The sequence below is a fragment of the Ptiloglossa arizonensis genome, chromosome 12, assembly GCF_051014685.1.
Source record: "Ptiloglossa arizonensis isolate GNS036 chromosome 12, iyPtiAriz1_principal, whole genome shotgun sequence".
In the NCBI taxonomy this organism is placed as follows: Eukaryota; Metazoa; Arthropoda; class Insecta; order Hymenoptera; family Colletidae; genus Ptiloglossa; species Ptiloglossa arizonensis.
This window is the reverse complement of record NC_135059.1, coordinates 2,929,345-2,947,625: the sequence shown is the minus strand read 5'-3', so window position 1 is coordinate 2,947,625 and position 18,281 is coordinate 2,929,345. Positions and strand designations below refer to the sequence as shown.

The 18,281-nt window shown below is 43.2% G+C and overlaps 2 protein-coding genes across 5 annotated transcripts in view; one reads left to right on the top strand and one right to left on the bottom strand.

The window, feature by feature from the left end:
• LOC143153346 (uncharacterized) overlaps positions 1-18,281 on the top strand; it is a 280,260-nt gene that overhangs the window by 139,183 nt on the left and 122,796 nt on the right. The gene's annotated exons all lie outside the window — the stretch shown is intronic.
• LOC143153347 (uncharacterized) overlaps positions 1-18,281 on the bottom strand; it is a 171,901-nt gene that overhangs the window by 85,274 nt on the left and 68,346 nt on the right. The window contains exon 2 of one of the 2 annotated variants that reach the window (XM_076324427.1): positions 17,503-17,647. The exons of the other annotated variant lie outside the window; for it this stretch is intronic. Coding sequence (XP_076180542.1) covers positions 17,633-17,647 — 15 coding nt within the window. The 3' untranslated portion in view covers positions 17,503-17,632. Of the gene's footprint in view, positions 1-17,502; positions 17,648-18,281 lie in introns of those variants that run through there. 2 annotated transcript variants of the gene reach the window in all.

The following is an 18,281-nucleotide window of genomic DNA, read 5'->3' as shown; positions in this document are numbered from 1 at the left end:
ATGCAAACACTGGATTCTCGATGGAGTGTTTAGGCCAAGAGTACTGTCTTTGAGATCACTGGCGAGAGAGTCACCTTCTACAATTAAACGGACACAGCTCTGCATGCAAAAACGGAACCATAATCGGTACGGTTGTTGAAAGTTGAAAGTAGTTGAAAAATATTCTTTTCCTTCTTTCTCGAACCTAATACTTTGTAATCGTTCCGTATATATTGCTTATAAACACGATAGACGTTACATACGTCGCCTCGTGATGTTCTTTCCTTACATTTTTACAAGGAATCATATCGTGCCCGTTCGTATACGTTATTCGGCCGCATCCTGTATAAATCCAGACAGATCCAAGAGACCCAGGGGCGTAAAACGTTTGTGTCACGACACGGCTCCGCTCGAGCGCGCAAATTCACCCCCGCTAAAATGCTCCGCGTAAAATATCGGCTCGATCTGCCCCCGGGACCGCTAACATACTTTCCTCCGTTTTGATCGACGCGAAAGGCTTTGTTGCCCTATTGTGGTTTTTCGGTTGTACGGTTCGACCGGTGCCGGAACGCATTTGAGTGGTCACCGGAGAGAGTGGTCAAACGTTGATCGAGCGTGGAAAACGCATCGGTGGACGATAAAAGCCGCGAAACATTTGAAAGTGCAACGCACCAAAAGGTAAAATCGATAGACGAACCGTTTCTATGTCCATTGCACGGAACCGATGAACAACGCCACTCCGTGCATTAGGCTTGCGAGGGTCTCGAAGAGCTCGTGTATTTTGAAAATATAACTTTGACCAACTGGAATTCGTTGCTGAGCTATAAAATTGCGCAATCTGGGCTGAACAACGCCACTCCGTGCATTAGGCTTGCGAGGGTCTCTAAGAGCTCGTAGATTTTCAAAATATAACTTTGGCGAACTGGAATTCGTTGCTGAGCTACAAAATTGCGCAATCTGGGCTGAACAACGCCACTCCGTGCATTAGGCTTGCGAGGGTCTCGAAGAGCTCGTGTATTTTGAAAATATAACTTTGGCCAACTGGAATTCGTTGCTGAGCTACAAAATTGCGCAATCTGGGCTGAACAACGTCACTCCGTGCATTATGCTTGCGAGGGTCTCGAAGAGCTCGTGTATTTTGAAAATATAACTTTGGCGAACTGGAATTCGTTGCTGAGCTATAAAATTGCGCAATCTGGGCTGAACAACGCCACTCCGTGCATTAGGCTTGCGAGGGTCTCGAAGAGCTCGTGCGTTTTCAAAATATAATTTTAGCGAACTGGAATTCGTTGCTGAGCTATAAAATTGCGCAATCTGGGCTGAACAACGTCACTCCGTGCATTAGGCTTGCGAGGGTCTCGAAGAGCTCGTGTATTTTGAAAATATAACTTTGGCGAACTGGAATTCGTTGCTGAGCTATAAAATTGCGCAATCTGGGCTGAACAACGTCACTCCGTGCATTATGCTTGCGAGGGTCTCGAAGAGCTCGTAGATTTTCAAAATATAACTTTGGCGAACTGGAATTCGTTGCTGAGCTATAAAATTGCGCAATCTGGGCTGAACAACGCCACTCCGTGCATTAGGCTTGCGAGGGTCTCGAAGAGCTCGTGCGTTTTGAAAATATAACTTTGGCGAACTGGAATTCGTTGCTGAGCTATAAAATTGCGCAATCTGGGCTGAACAACATCACTCCGTGCATTAGGCTTGCGAGGGTCTCGAAGAGCTCGTAGATTTTCAAAATATAACTTTGGCCAACTGGAATTCGTTGCTGAGCTATAAAATTTCGCAATCTGGGCTGAACAACGCCACTCCGTGCGTTAGGCTTGCGAGGGTCTCGAAGACCTCGTGTATTTTGAAAATATACCTTTGGCGAACTGGAATTCGTTGCTGAGCTATAAAATTGCGCAATCTGGGCTGAACAACGCCACTCCGTGCATTAGGCTTGCGAGGGTCTCGAAGAGCTCGTAGATTTTCAAAATATAACTTTGGCGAACTGGAATTCGTTGCTGAGCTATAAAATTGCGCAATCTGGGCTCTTCAGAAAATACACCACTGAGCTTGTCACACGTAGCAAGACACATTCAGTTGTGGGCACTATGTGAAAAGTGTGTACCGAATATTGGTATGGTCGTAAATTTGTTCGAAGAAACATTTTTTGTTTTCGGCTGAGGTTCACTATACGCGTGACTTATCCGACGAAGGGAGATATAATATAGAATATAATAAGAGTGAACGCAATAGTGAGCCAAGCTTATATTACAGAGCTCAGTTGTCGAACCTCAAAGCGGTATTACGAATTAAAAACTTTGTTGTTTCTCATTGTACCTTCACGAGAGTAGTAACAATAAATTGGTGAGATTGTCCCGTTGAAAATACGACCAAACGGAGCGAATTGTATAAGCGTTGCACCGTACATTGAGTATTATTTTGAGCAGGTTCTCGGAAAGGTTTTTCGCCAGAAGGGATAAGTAAAGGTCCGATACATATTTTGACTCTTTTGATACAGATTTTTAATTTTTTAAAATGTTTAATGTATAATGGTATAAAATATTTCGTGTTATTCTATTTATATTAATACATCGATTGTTGGAGTTTCACAATTGTAGGAATATATTCTTCTTGTATAATTTGAAATGAATCTTACGACGATGCTGCGATATTATATCAATGGGAAATTTAATTACGAATATTTATTCACAATTGTGGCGATTACCTCCGTATTGGAGTATTTAAAATAACTTAAGAACTAAACGGACACGTATACATGTGTCTATATTCTTGAGAAGATTAAAAATACCACTTGTCTTGTTCAATAAATGCTCCTGTTTCTACATTTTAGTTCCAGAAATTGATGTACGTATGTTACATGAATTTTCGTGTTTTTGTTTCTTTGTTTATATTTGCAATATACAGTGTAATAAATATAAAGTATTTATCAGTACAAGCGTTTTGTGAGTACTTAATTTGTCCAAAGCCTTTCTTTACATACTTGTTTTTATTTTCGATGAATAAAACTTAATGAGAATTACTTAATTATGGAGATATTCATATCGGTTCAGTTCATTGTTGGTTTTTGTCATTCTTTCGTAGCCTTCTTTCTTTTAAATAGTATCGGATGACACCCAAAGTTAGGCTAAAAGCCTAAGCGATAGTTTCAGTTCTAGCTCCTCGCCTAAATTACTTCCTCTGGAGTCTTATTAATATGATTAGATACTATATACTACTTCGATGAAAGATCCTATGTAGCGATGACATCCAGCATGCTTATTTACTTTTACGAGTTCTACTTCGACGAAATAAACTTTACGATTTTACTCGTCATTGTGTTATACCTATTTTCAATAATTCCTACAATATTACCAGTACTCAACTGCAACAGTTGCAATCTTCGTTCATTTATGGCGACTACAAAGAGCTCTCTATAAAGAGCTGTAAAAGCACTTACCTGATGTTGACAATGTTTTTGTGAACGATAAGCTGATCTGTGTGCATCGATGACAATTGAAAACAATATTTCTTTCACGACAAATGGGAGCAATACTTCTTTGTTGACAATTGTAACTTATTTGATTACGAATAAGACTGGAATGTTTGCAAGAAGTTTTTATTCGGATTTTCTTTTCGCATTCTTTTAAACAAAAGGAATTGTATTAAAACGGGAAAAAGGACGTTTGTTTAAAGGAGCTAGAGGTATTTAAAAAATACAATCGATCCAGAACACTGTGATGTATCTTATCATTTGGACCAAGTTAATTCACATCGATCCAAGGATCAAACTCTAATTCCTTAATATAAATATATACAGAGTATCCAAATTTAGACAATGCAGCTGATTGTATAATAGAACTATTAGTTATACGCTAACAACTAATAAATACTACATTATAAATAATAGTTCCCACAAGTCAATATAAGCCTCTCGATACCACATTTTGGGCCATTTCGTACATTTAGTCTAATCTTTACAAAAATCCTAAAAAACATTTCGAACAAATAAAAAGGAAACGTTACAGAATATATTACTTTTCGTCGTAATTGTACAAGTTCGATACTCATTTTAAAAACTATATTCCTTTCTTCCAAAAAATAAAAAAAACCGAATTTTAATCTTAGTACAATCACAGTACCGCCTTTCCAATAACGTTTAAAAAACATGGTACTTCTAGTACGACTAACTGCGTTAATAAAAATTGATTATCGAAACGACTCAAGTTTCTCGAACGATCCCGTCCAAGCACCGCTCGACAAGTGGAGCATGAAAATGAACTTTCTCGAGGTTTGTGTCGCGCGACAGATTTTATTCGAACGGGTTTGATCAAGTTAAGTACACGGTTCGAAGCTTATTGTGTCCGACCATTTCGCACGATTTTACGACACGGCTCGCCAGAATGCGCGTCCCTCTCGAAATTCTCTTCCGCGAGTCGTGGACGTCGACCTACTCCCGACCAGCGAGAATTCCGCGAGAAGCATTCCGCCATCACGGTCTATGGGTTTCAAGAGTTTGGTCGGACGAGGCAACGGATAGACGCGGACACCTATCCGCTGTAACAACGCCCATTGTTTTCCTTTGTAACGCGAAACGAATCTCAAGCATTAAATTGAATATTTTCCGCTCGGATTTCCCAAAGGCGGCTTCGTCCCGTATCTTTTACGACGAATCGATCAATTTTGATATCTATGATCCTCTTGGAATTTTTAGTTGGAATTATCCAGGGTTAGAATTATTCTACCCACCGTGTCTCTGTCACTGGTTCACGATTCTCTCGCTAGGGTAAGGCCCAATCTGTCCCCTTCCAATTTCAACGTAATTTTGCAGAACGATACAAGACAGCTTTCTGCAGCAACGTGTGAAATATTAGGCGAATACTCTCGATGATTATAAAGATATGAATAATGAAAGTTGCGCAAAATGTAACTCGAGTTGAAAATTGAGAAATATTTGTTTCGTTGAAATCGCAGTGACGCGAATGGTATAAAAATTCACGGTTGTATTATTTTTCTCTTTCATCCGCAAACGAAGTATTCTTCTCTTGCAAATGTATAAATATCTCTGACAGTGGCTTTCCAGGTGTCGTTATTTAACATTGCACGAGAGTATGTTGGTTTTTATTTTCAACGGAGGCTTCTCTGGATTTATCACCGTGGTATCATTAAATGTATTTACGCTACAACTATTTTAGGTGAATGTAAACGTTTAACTTTATTTATATCTTTAAAATTATCGAGTATCCACGTCTAATTCTTTACCTACTGCAATAGGGATCTATACTTCACTGTCGTGCGAAAGAACATTAAAATTGGAGGGAGACAAGTTGGAATTTTTTCTTCTCAGTTTGGGAACGTTGTTTGAAACAAACTGCTACGTAAGTGCAATGACTTTTGCCGATACTTCATTGAATAGTCTATTTACGATCAAAGTTTATAATTTATAGAAGGTTTTACCTTTCTCACGCAAAAGATAAGTGAGAAAGATTATTTCATGATCGACCAAATCCGCAAGTCTTTAGCGTTTCATAGTCGAGATTTAGAAAAGTCTTGCTCGAATGCCTGATTGACTATTCTTTCTCTAAACATTATCAGTGACAACTTCCGGATTAACCTCTAATAATCTTAGAAGGTATTTGTAATCCTCAGCGTATATGAGACCAATTCCCAATCGAGGTTTACAAAAGGCTTGCCTACAGGTGTGACTTCCTACCATTTCCACGAAAATTACCATTGACGATTCACGAATAAACCTCCAATAATCCAATCGGAGTCTATAAGGCCCATTCACAATATTTATCAGAGGCCTGGCCATCGACGAGACTTCCTACCATTTCCACGAAAATTACCATTGACGATTCACGAATGAACCTCCAATAATCCAATCGGAGTCTATAAGGCCCATTCACAATATTTATCAGAGGCCTGGCCATCGACGAGACTTCCTACAATTCCTACGAAAATGACCAATGACAATTCACGAATAAACTTTCAATAATCCAATCGGAGTCTATAAGGCCCATTCGCAATATTTATCAGAGGCCTGGCTATCGACGTGACTTCCTACCATTCCTACGAAAATGACCAATGACAATTCACGAATAAACTTTCAATAATCCAATCGGAGTCTATAAGGCCCATTCGCAATATTTATCGAAGGCCTGGCTATCGACGTGACTTCCTACCATTCCTACGAAAATTACCAGTGAAGATTCACGAATGAACCTCCAATAATCCAATCGGAGCCTATAAGGCCCATTCGCAATATTTATCGAAGGCCTGGCTATCGACGTGACTTCCTACCATTCCTACGAAAATTACCAGTGAAGATTCACGAATGAACCTCCAATAATCCAATCGGAGCCTATAAGGCCCATTCGCAATATTTATCAGATGCCTGGCCATCAAAGTGACTGCCTACAATTCCAACGAAAATTACCAGTGAAGATTCACGAATGAACCTCCAATAATCCAATCGGAGCCTATAAGGCCCATTCGCAACATTTACTAAAGATCTGGCCGCAGTCGTGACTTCCTACCAATCCCAAGAAAACAACCAACGACCATCCGCGAATAAACCATCGGTAATGATCCGTCCCTAGTAGCCGCTTAGCCCGCGAGTTGAACGCGTCCACTCGTCCCGACGCTCTTGAAAACGACTTCAACTTCTCGTCGTTTCTACGAGAAACTTTCAGAATCCGAATCGTCGATCTCTCTCCGAAGACGGGTATGGTCGCGTTCGTGTAAAAACGAAGAGCCTCGGTTCGCCGATAAGGAAGGTGTCTTCTCTTGGATGGTCGGTCGAAAAACGTAACGGTGGCCGGGAACACCGATTCGGTCCTGATCTTCGTGTGCCGTCGTGTCGGGAACTACGAGCGCCGAAGGAACCCGAACTTTCGACTTTATGCTCGTTCACGCCGCCCATTCCGTGCCAGGGTTGAAGAGTCTGCGGGCGAGGGCGTAACAGGTGGCAGGTTCCATCTCGCTCTCGCTCACGGTCGACGACGTGCGATTTCGCGCCGCACCGTCATTATTGACGCTCACCCACGAAGAAGGGAACGCGCTCCACACCACACCACACCACGCCACACCACCCTCCACCACCACCAACCCGGCCCATCACCGTTCTCCTTCTACTGCCACTACCGCGCTCTTAAAATCCTCTCCAGAGGAATTCCTGTTCGCGCTCGATCGAGGCCGCAAGCCGCCGTAACCGCTCGCTCGCCTTACGATTCTGCTCGCAATAAAGCTTCTCCCTGGGCCGCGCGCGTGCACCGATCGGAATAGAAATTGCACTTTTCGCGAAGGAAATGCATGGGCCTGTTCACGAGGCGTCGTTACCGCGTCGAAACGCGCCACCGCGTTCCATTATACTTCAAAATGTAATATCGCGAGTCGATTGGCCGAGAGCGAGTGAGATCGTATCGATGACCTTTTCTCGTGATTTCGGTTACACCGCCGATCGAGTTGTCATTTTTTTGATTTCAGAAGTCGAGGGGCCGAGTCACGTTGAAGATCTCGAGGCGTGCACGTTTCAAGGGATGGGAAATTTGTAACGAACGTAGGTGTTGGTAGCGATTGTTTTGGAGCGAAGATTGCGATTGAATCTTCGTTGTTCGTGTTAACGAGGAAACGAATAGGTTCAATTATTTTTGTAATTACACTGACGAAAAGATATTTATGTTTCTTTTAGACGTTTAAAAATAAAATCCACCAACTCGAAACACACGGTTTAGTTAGAAACGTGTTCGATGTTTTCAGCAGGTGTAACAGAATTTTTACAAAACTTACTTTTTAATTAGTTACATCCGAGGTGTGTAATGTATCTTCTTTTGTACAAAACTGTCGCACTGTTGAACTCGTTTCTGAAAGTTCCACCGACCTCTTTTATCACGTTGAACAATCTCTGCTGCAGTAGTTAGTTTAACGATGCAAGCTTATGCTTCGCACCTATATTCCTGGGTCCATGGTTATTTCATACCAATTAGACTTTGTAATTTACAATGCTATCGATACCAACTCGGTTTACAAGGTATTGGTTTCGATATTATTATAACGTTAAAAGTATCGATATCGAGAATCGATATCAAGTACGTGCTGTACGTAATTGATACGTATCGATAGTTTCGTGTACGTATCAAAATGGTGCGATACGAAATGATACTTTATTACCCAATACTGACGGTATCGATTCGGTATTAGTCCCATCGCTGGCTATAGTCATCATTCGCATCGAAAGGACTAAATCATTATTTCACAGCGAACGTTCCAAGTTTGCCTCTATTTATCGATCGAATTCACTTCACCTCGATACGCGATGAACTGATATTACGACTACAAATAGCTATTTAGGTTACGCGAGAGACGGTTAATTAAACTTGTCGATAAGATTTCCTTGCATTTATTCTACTCCCCGTGTCGATGTCGAAACCTCGAGCATAATTCGTGCCACAACTTAAAGTGGCTGCAGAGAAAATTACTCTCAAGATTCATATTTATTGCTACTACTTAAAGCGACTGCATCCGAAACGATTACTTTTAGAATCCACGTTCGTTGAATTTTCTTTACCATTCTTGCCATTTCGATGTGAAAAATATTATTCAAAATTTTATTCCGGGTCTTCGAATTTGCATAGTTGAATAAATGGAAGAATCGTCACTTCGGATAGTATTAAAATGTCTCTGAAATCGACAAATTTCATTTGGTAAATGTTTCTTTCAAAGAAGAGTTTCTCACCCATTTTATATTACATATTTGTACAATCTTCTGCAAGACAATTGATTAAATTTCTTACTGGTTCAATATTTTAATGCATTCGATCCTATTCTCTTAGGTTCCTCTTAGATAATTGTCACAAATAATCTACAACCAAAATCTCGCACAATATTGAACACATAATTACCTCTTTCGTTTCAAGGGATGGAAAATTTGTTCTTAGCCCTGAAGATTTCAAGTTACTTCTAAAGAGGATCCAAGACACAAGGATCAAAAGTATTAAAATTTTAATTCGCAATATGTTTCTGTATCGTACAAAACCATTCGATCCGATTTCTCCGTGAAACTTAATTTCACAAAACTGATCCGTCGTTGATAAAACAGTGATGATCGATCAAAGGGGCGTTCCATAAGAAATTTCAACCGATCGTGTACATCTTTTTTTTCCCCCTCCCTAGGTTTCTTTGGTAGCGTGCCCTTTCACGTTTATGAGCGACGGAGTGTATACGAAAGAGGGCGGTTTAAAGGGGGTGAAATATGGTGGAAAGAAGGGCGGAATGATCGATGAAAGGCTTGAACGTGAGAAGGCCGAAGGCAAGGGTGAGGAAGCGTGATTTGGTTCGTGCGCCTTCGGCGGTTCGTGGCCAATTAGTATTCCGCGCGGCCCTAGCCTGCGGAGGACGAGAATCGGCGTTCTTCCGCGAGACGACACGGGGCGTCACAAACACCCTGGAAACATAATTCCACGGCGTCCACTGTTTACCAGGAGACGCCGGTCGCTGAAATATTCATGAAACAAATTCTCGTTGGATCGCGAGGTTGTTCGCTCCTTCCTGGCTACAGTCGCTCTAGGACGGTACCTATTGTATCCACTCAGCGTTACGCGCGCTCATTTTCATCATCTTTGTCTCTTTCGTCGAACGCTTGACACGCTCGTCGCTCGCGCGTGTACACGCGTTTTTGTCCGGGAAAAACGTTCTCCCGCGACCAATAACCCCGCCTTCTCCGTTTCACTCGTTGGATTTCGAGGTAACCGGTTTCATCCCCCTCGACGAGATTCTCTTTCATCCCTCCGTCACGTACACGCGCGTATCGATGAATCTGCACTTACAGCGAGCACTCACGCGAGAGATCGTGTTTTGCGTCGTGTCGGGGATGGATGTCGGTCAATGGTAACCTCATGGAGAACCGTGACAAAATTGGGAGAGGGTGGTAGAAAGGGCACGTGACACCTGAAAATTATGTTACAATAATGTCAAAAAATGTCCTTGAAGCAATGGAGGAAATTATTAAAGTAATTTGTGAACTATTAAAGTAATTTGTATAATATGGTTTTTGTATAATATTATGGTTTTTGTCTCTAAAGATTTGAAATTACAAATTTTCTACAGAAAGAATACGAGATACTTGGGTATGTATATACATCGTGTCCCTGGTCGCTGTACAAGGATGTCGAAAAACCATTTTCAAATAACAGAAACGAGTCAGTTATTTCTGAATTGTTGAAACAATTGATCTACTTTGGTTTTTCCTCTAAAAATTCACAAACAAAAATTTTGTACAAAGACAACGTAGGAAGACTTGTACGAAGGCAAAGACAAATGCCTTTAAAAGTAACGAGAGCGAATTAAACATTGTATTTCTAAACTGTTCAAATGATTCTTATCCATTTCGGTATTTTTTCGTAAAAATTCGAGATCAAACACTTTTATTACGGTGATTGAAAATACCCATACGTGTGTGTCTAACGCGAGGTGAACAGAGCGAAGGGTACTATATTTCAATGTTGTTCCAGGCCACGAAATAGCTAAGCAGAGCTATGTCTCGTCGTGTATCTCGGATCAGGGTACTATCGTGTATCGCGTCTGTGTTTTCCTTTTTCAAGGAAAAATCGCATCGATCGGAACGAAGTACATCGCTATCCATCAATCACTGGACGTTTGTTCGGCTCGGGGAATGTAAATTTACCCTCTTGGACCCGAATTTTAAGCGATAATTTGTTTCGGAGCAGTTTTGAACAAATTACAGGCGTATCGTGTACAACATCGGTATTGGGAAAATGTTACAAGAATGTGTGCGTGAATCACGAGGGCCGTTTCAAGTGTTTTAATCGAATTATTAAACGTTACTTATTCGTTCGAATTGCTTCGAAAAAATTGCACAACTTTAATGTTTATTTCACGTTAGAAATCATTACTCAGAAACGGAGTTCGATGAGAATCAATGGAAAAATTTAATCATGTTTTCGTAATTTATAACGATAAGATTGTTCGCTATCTTTCTCGTGAAATTCCTAATGTACAATATGATTTGCATTTACTGTACAGGGTGAGTCAATAGAGAGACACGTTTACCGAAATAAGCCATATGTTACATCTGCTTTTCATCGGAGCTACGTACACCCAACTGCGTCAATTACGTAGCGATGTTATCGATTATAGGTCGACAACAAAAGGTGTATTACGTCGACGATAGAGTTGGGCGTTATTCCAAAGAACGGTGCTCGTCGGTCGTAAACAAATTCCAGTTTCATTCGCTCACGATGCCATTCCAATCATTCGTGACTTCCCGCGCAGGAGCATCCTTAGGAAAACGATGCGAGCGATCCTGTGTATTTTCATTAAAAGGAATTGCTTTTACGTTCACTCGTTATTTTATTTCTTGATCTATCTGATTCCGTGTACCAGTTTCAGAGATAATGGATATAAGGGGAGGCGTCAAAAGGATCAGTATCTTCGTTACGTGTCTGAATTGTTATCCAATCACAACGCATTGTCTTTCGGCATGTATACCAGTGTATTTACAAAATTACATATATATTTATGTATCGAATATCGCTGCAAATAAGTATCACGGGTGTGTGTATGTGTATGTATATATATGTTTGTACGCGTATACGTATGTATATGTGTCGTGTGTACATGTACGTGTGTAAGTCTCGTGTGTCCTTAAGCAATTACACATCGTGCACGTGGGTAATTCACCCACGCGGTCGCTATGTAGGAAACCTTCTAAACGTTACAATTTTAATTGTATTCCTTTTTATTCGGTTTTTCGATTTTTAATAAATCTAAATCTACGCGGTAGGATCGTGCCCCTTTTAAACGGGCCACGCGTATCGTCGGCAGCTCCTCCATTTTGGCAACGTGTTCTCGACTGGTATCGCTTTCTTTTGTCCGATCGTTATCACACTCGCAATCGAGCAGCGATGGAATCTTTGGTACAAAATTGGCAGGAATCGTTTTCTCGATCTTCTGCACGCGTTTCACCGACGCGTCCCTTCGATTCGTAGATCTGTGATGCAATTATCGCGAGAAAAATCGAAAAGTAAAGGAAATTTTGCAATTTTTTTAAGTAACACTATTGACAATGTTTTTATCGTTTTATCGTAGCATCGTATAACTCGGTAGCGTAATCGAAGGGGGCACGGTAACGAATCTCCCCCTCCTCTCTCCTTAAATACAGAAAAAAATTTCTCTCGTTCCTTTACACGTTGACGAACACATCGAAATTTACAAAACGACGAATACATTGCCGAGAAACGAAAGGAAAGGTAATTGGATTTATTTATAAGTACAGATATACAACAATTTTGCCCCTTTATCCGGTTTGAACATTCTGGGTCGCGATAGTGGTACCGTTCCTATCATGCGATAGGAATATGCGCGCTAATATCGAAATACTACAGAAATTCCTGCGAATCCGTTGAGTGAAACATAAAATACTGTGTCGATATTGAAAATACTTTATTGACGATCGAAATTCGCAGTATCGGTCCCTATCGACGAACAAAGGATCATTCGAGACCTCGTTCGTAATATCGTTTTCAGATTCTACGAATTATTCGAACATATTTCAAACTTTATCGTGAGTATTACTTAAATTATCTCAACCTTTTACGTATAATGTTCCTCGCGGAGACGTTACAGACTATTTGAAATAATCGAGACCCTCGATGAATGGATCGATAAAGAGATGGAAACAACGAGTTGGTTTTCACGAAACGTGTTACACGCACGGGAATCGTCGAAATTGGCCAGATCTCTTTGATCATTTTCACGCACGGATTGTTTCAAATGGAATTCCCAAAATTGTCAAGTGTACTCTACACTTTGAATTTAACAAAATTATGCTCACGAGCGTGGGAAGGTAAACCTCTTGTGAAATATAATCGACTTAATTTTTAGATATACTGTAACATTCGAGAGAGTACGATCGTATCTTCGATAAAACTTAAGATAGGATTCTAGGTCTTTGAGAGTCGAGAGAGGCACAACCAGAGGCTAAAGAATCGTACAATCCCTTAGAAAGGAATTATAAAAATTTAATGCTTAACTCAACTATTACAATATTCGATAAAAGTCGAATATCCGATACATTTTACCGCGCTATTCATCGAATTCCGAATCTCCGAATGATAAAACGAAAAAATCGGATTCCTCGTTATAGAAAGATAATTATTTCGCATTAAAAGGTACGTCGTACTTAACCTCGCAATATCCAATAATAAAAATCGAATATCCGGTACCTTTAATCGCGATATTCATCGAGTTACGAATTTCTCGACGATGGAAACGAGAAGATTAGATTGGTCTTCTAAAGAGGTAATTATTTTTAATATTGAACATTACGATATCCAATAATAGAAATCGAATATCCGGTACCTTTTATCGCGATACTGTTCGAGTTACGAATCTCCCGACGATGAAACGAAAAAATTGGGTTCCTCGTAAAAAAAAATAACGATTTATATTTCTAACACGTATTCTGGTTGCGTCAACGAGTCTACGCGACTCTAATGATTACGTCTCGAGTGTCTCAATTTACAAACTATCTTTCCATCGCGACGAATCGAACAAAAAAAAAAAAAAAAAAAAAAAACAAGTCGCGTTGCAAGTCGAGGCTTCGTTGCGTAGAAAAATAACATCATGTCTCACCGCCTCTCGTCAATAAACGGAACATTTCCATACAGAAACGTCGTTCTCTCGCTCCATCTTTCGACGTTTCCTCGCGCGTGAAAAACGATAACGACTCCCATCGTCACGATCGACGACGTCCCCTTCTGAACCTCTGGACGAAAACGCAAGAAACGAAAAGGAATTCCTTCGTCACGGGCACCACGATGCCCAGACCTAACCGTACGATTCGCTCGATCAGCAGGCGGTCGCGTAATTAGCGCGTGCACTCACTCGACGATTAGGCGGTCTATCCGGGCCGGTAATTAACGTTGGCATCGTTAGCGCGTTAGTCTCGTTTACCCTCCTCCCCTTTGCTGTACCTAATAGAGGGGTTGAAAGGGACGAGCGCGCACACGAGATAGAGTGAGAGAGAGAACCTGTGTGTGTGTTCATATGTGTACATTTGTACGTGTGTTTATACATGCACGTGTGTTGGTAGACGAGCGCAGAGGGTCGGCCAGGTTGGCCCGTACGGATTAAAAATAATAACCGGTGACCCTTCGCTTTCGAGCCGGAGACGTTAAGCGTTCCATTCTCCTTGAAAAGGGCCGTGAAAACGACGCGAGTTAATTAAAATTCCCGAGACCTCTTGGAGGGGTACGTCGACCATGAGGACGTAGAACCGCTTCGCGTTTCCATCTTCGATCCAACGAGGTTCCGTTCTCTCGTAAATCCGCGTCGAGGGTTCGACGAATAGGCTCGCATCACGATTTTCACGTAACAATGCGTAACCGCCGGACCGCGGTGAAAAAAAATAAAGAAACAAGAACGGGGCCCGTAGCTCGAGGATAATTTCACGGTAACACGCGACCATGAGCGACCAGAATTCACGGGGGTCGGAGTTTCGTGACTCTTCGCGGTCGGGGGTTCTCTCGCCGTGCAAAAGTTTCTCGTTGGTTCGTTGGTTCGTCTCCAGTGAACAGGATTCTTCGATTCCATTCGATCGTAGGAAAAATCGTATCGAGGAGGATTCAAAGTCGCTTTTCCATACACGAATCCGCGCTCTCCGTTTTCGTTCCCGCGTGATTTTTCGTTTTTACCCAGGAATCGGTACTAACCGCGTGTCACGTCCATTAATCCTTCCACCGCGAAGTAACGCAGAGACAGAAACTCTTCCGGGCCACTTGACGTCGAAATTGCGCTAATTCCGATGATTTACCGCGGCTAGGGGAACCGTGCTGTCAGAAAAGACAGATACAAATACACAAGACCGTTCTAATTCGCGGAGAGCACGCGAGGACGCGTGCGTGTGCCCGACGCGGCATTCATGAACTTTCTACTCGCCGCGAACCCCCCCGCACTCCGACCCTCGTTGTCCGACAACGTTTCTGTTTGCTTCCTTCGACCACCACCACCACCACCGTCACCACCACCACCGCTCCCCTGGGTTGTATTCTTCCTTAATTTATCTTCCAGTAACAACCGCTACCATGACTTCCTCCGCGGTGTGGAACTTCGTGCCGAAGAAAAATCTGGGGCTGGCCCCTCTGTATCCGGTAAATAGACCGGGTGAAACTGCGCTGAGGAGGGGGTGGGGGACGGAAACGACCTTTCTCGCGTGCTCGAGCGAAACGAGAGCGGATTGTCCCGGTACGGTCGATGTCCTGGACGCTCTTCAACGTGAAGTGTATCAACCGATCGAACGCGTTTCGTCGCGGTCCGTGATACCGTTCAATGGCGCGCTAAAGATCCTCCTGGTGTCCAGGTCCCTTCTACGCTGACAGCGATACGCAGCACGGAAACTTTCGTTTCCCGATTTACGGATACGAGGACTCCGTGTACGAATGTTTATGCTACTCGAGAGGAACGAAATGTCTCGGAGTCTTCTCAATCCGGAGCGTATCGATCGATCGAACGCGTTTCGTCGTCGCCTGCGATGTTCTTCGACGGTGTTCTAGGTGTTCTCGAGGTGTCCAGGTCCCTTGCAAGCTGAGTATCGCACACAGTACGGAAACTTTCGTTTCCCGATTCACGGACGCGAGGACTCCATACGAATGGTTATTCTACTCGAGGGAAATGAAAAGTTGGCTCGGTGAGTCGGTACACTGGAGTCTCTGTAAGTTTACAGTGTATCGATCCATCGATACGCGTTTCTTTTCAGGTTACGATACTCTTGGTCGGTGTGTTAGAGGTTTTCGGGGTGTCCAGGTCCCTTCTGCGTTGATGGTGACGCGTAGCTTTTCAAACTTCCATTTCGGTTCTACGAATGCCAGGACTTCACCATATCTCGGAGATGATTATGTACTCGAGAGAAACGAATAATTGTACCGGTGTAGTAGACTCTTTTCGAGCTCAAGGTATCGTCCGACCGAACGCGTCCATTCGTGAAACATGGTGTTGTTCATCGGAGAGTCGAGGATTCTTGTGATGTCCAGGTCCCTTCTGCGTTGATGGCGACGCGTAGCTTTTCAAACTTCCATTTCGGTTCTACGAATGCCAGGACTCCGCGATATCTCGGAGGTGATTATGTACTCGAGAGAGAGGAAAAATTGTACCGGTGTAGTCGACGTGCCAGACTCTTTTCGAGCTCGAGGTATCGAACGCGTCCATTCGTGAAACATGGTGTTGTTCATCGGAGAGTCGAGGATTCTTGTGATGTCCTGGATCTACGCTGTCAGCGACGTGACACGTGCGCGTTGTACGGAATCCTCCGACCGACACATTCTGCGGATTCGAGGAGAATGATGATCGTCACGGTCCTGTTGACGTCCTGGACGCTTCTCGATCCGATGTATCATCCGATCAAAGGCGCCTCTTCCCGAACCATGACACCGATCGATGGCGAGCAAGGTGTCCTCCCGATGTCCATGTCCCTTCTGCGCTGACAGTGATACGCAACTCGGAATCTTTGATTTCCCGATCGACGCGTTCCACGAATGCGAAGACCCTTTCACGGTGGCTGGATGATTGTGTGCTAGGGAGAAACGAAGATGAGTCGAACCGGTATGATTGAAGCTCGTCCACTCGGAGAATCGTCCAATCCTACCTGTTTCTTCGCGTGGAACGATAACATTCGTTAATAATCCAGGTGTTCCATTGATACACATGTCCTTTCCATGTTCTCGACTATTTAATTCTTCGATTGACAGGTATTTCGGTTCCAAGGAGATTCTAATGGTACTTGCATGCTCATGTGGTGTCTTGACGTGCTTAACCTGACATTTCTTAACCTGGAATACGATCTAATTGGATGCTTCCTCTTCCGAACCACGTTATTCATCGATAACAAGCAAGGTATTCCGACGTTTAGATCCATTCTACGCTAACAACCTGTGTCGTAGACTCTTGTGTGTCACCATCGATACATTTCGCAGATTATATGCTCATGTGCTCGAGAGAGACAAAAGAGAATCAGTCGGTGTCCTGGACACTCCTCAACCTAGTACCATCTGTATAATCCGAGTATCATCTAATCGGGCCTGTCCCTTTTTGAATCACGCTATCGTTCGATAGCCAGCAAGCTATTCTCCAGATGTCCATCGTACGATCGTAGTAACCTAAACCGTACGATCTTCCCCGATCGATACATTCCACGGATAAGATCTTCGGCATCGTCGAAACGATCACGTGACGCGGAGAGACGAGAGACAATCGTCGTGCTACGATCGAGACGTCCTGGTGGCTCCTCGACCTGGGTTATCATCTGATCGGACACGTTTCCTCGCGTATCGCGCTATTGTTAAATCGCGTCGTGGTGGGTGTACTCGTGATGTCCGGGAACCTTGTACTGTGACAGTGACGCGCAGCGCGGAATCTTCGATTTTCTGATCGACGCATTCCGCGGCCGCGAAGACGCTTCCACGGCATCCGGATAATTCCCGGTAGGATCGTCGTGCGTCCAGATGCCTCCAGTCGGACGTGGACACGCGCTGGATACGGTGCTCGGGCGAATAGCTTTTGTCGGCGTCGCTGCCACCGGCATTCGTGCTGTCGCTGCTGCCGTTGCTGTTGCTTCGCTCGTTGTCGGCCAGGGGAGAACAATGGGTCGCGACGGCTAGGTCGCCAGGTTCTGCAACACACAATGACACGCAATGATGAACGATGCCTGGTGCGCTCGGTCCTCGTTAAAACGGTTAAAACGCCTAGTGCGTGAAACACGCGAATTCAACCTCGATCGTGTGCGTGTCTCTGTGTCGGTTCCTCTTTCTGTCTGTTTTATGTTTTTTTTTTTGTTTTTTGTTTCGTTTTTTTTTTTCTTTCATCCTGCTTTTTTTTCTATTGCGTGTGCCGAGTCAGCCTCCACGCATTGTTCGAGAATTAAAGGGACGTCCATGACGAACGAACAAAGAGAAATCGTCCTCTAATTTCGCGCGACAATATCCGTTAACGAGTGGCGAAGAATTCCGATCGTCGACGAAACATCGCGCGCCTTTCGAACTCGCTAATTCTTGGCTCGTCGTCCACCGGGATATTCATCGGTCGAACGTTGGGCGTAACTCGAAAGAGGTGGCTCGTCCTGGATTGGCGGAGTTGGTACAATTCATTTGAGTAACGGGGGTAAAAGGAGGACTACCACCGAGTAACCGTACGGGGTCGTGAACTTTAACGCGAGGGAAATTTTCTGCGCAGTCGTGCTAGGGGAACGAAGAAACCGCGGTTGAATCTTCGATGGTTACTAATTCCTCCATACGGATGTTTGGAAG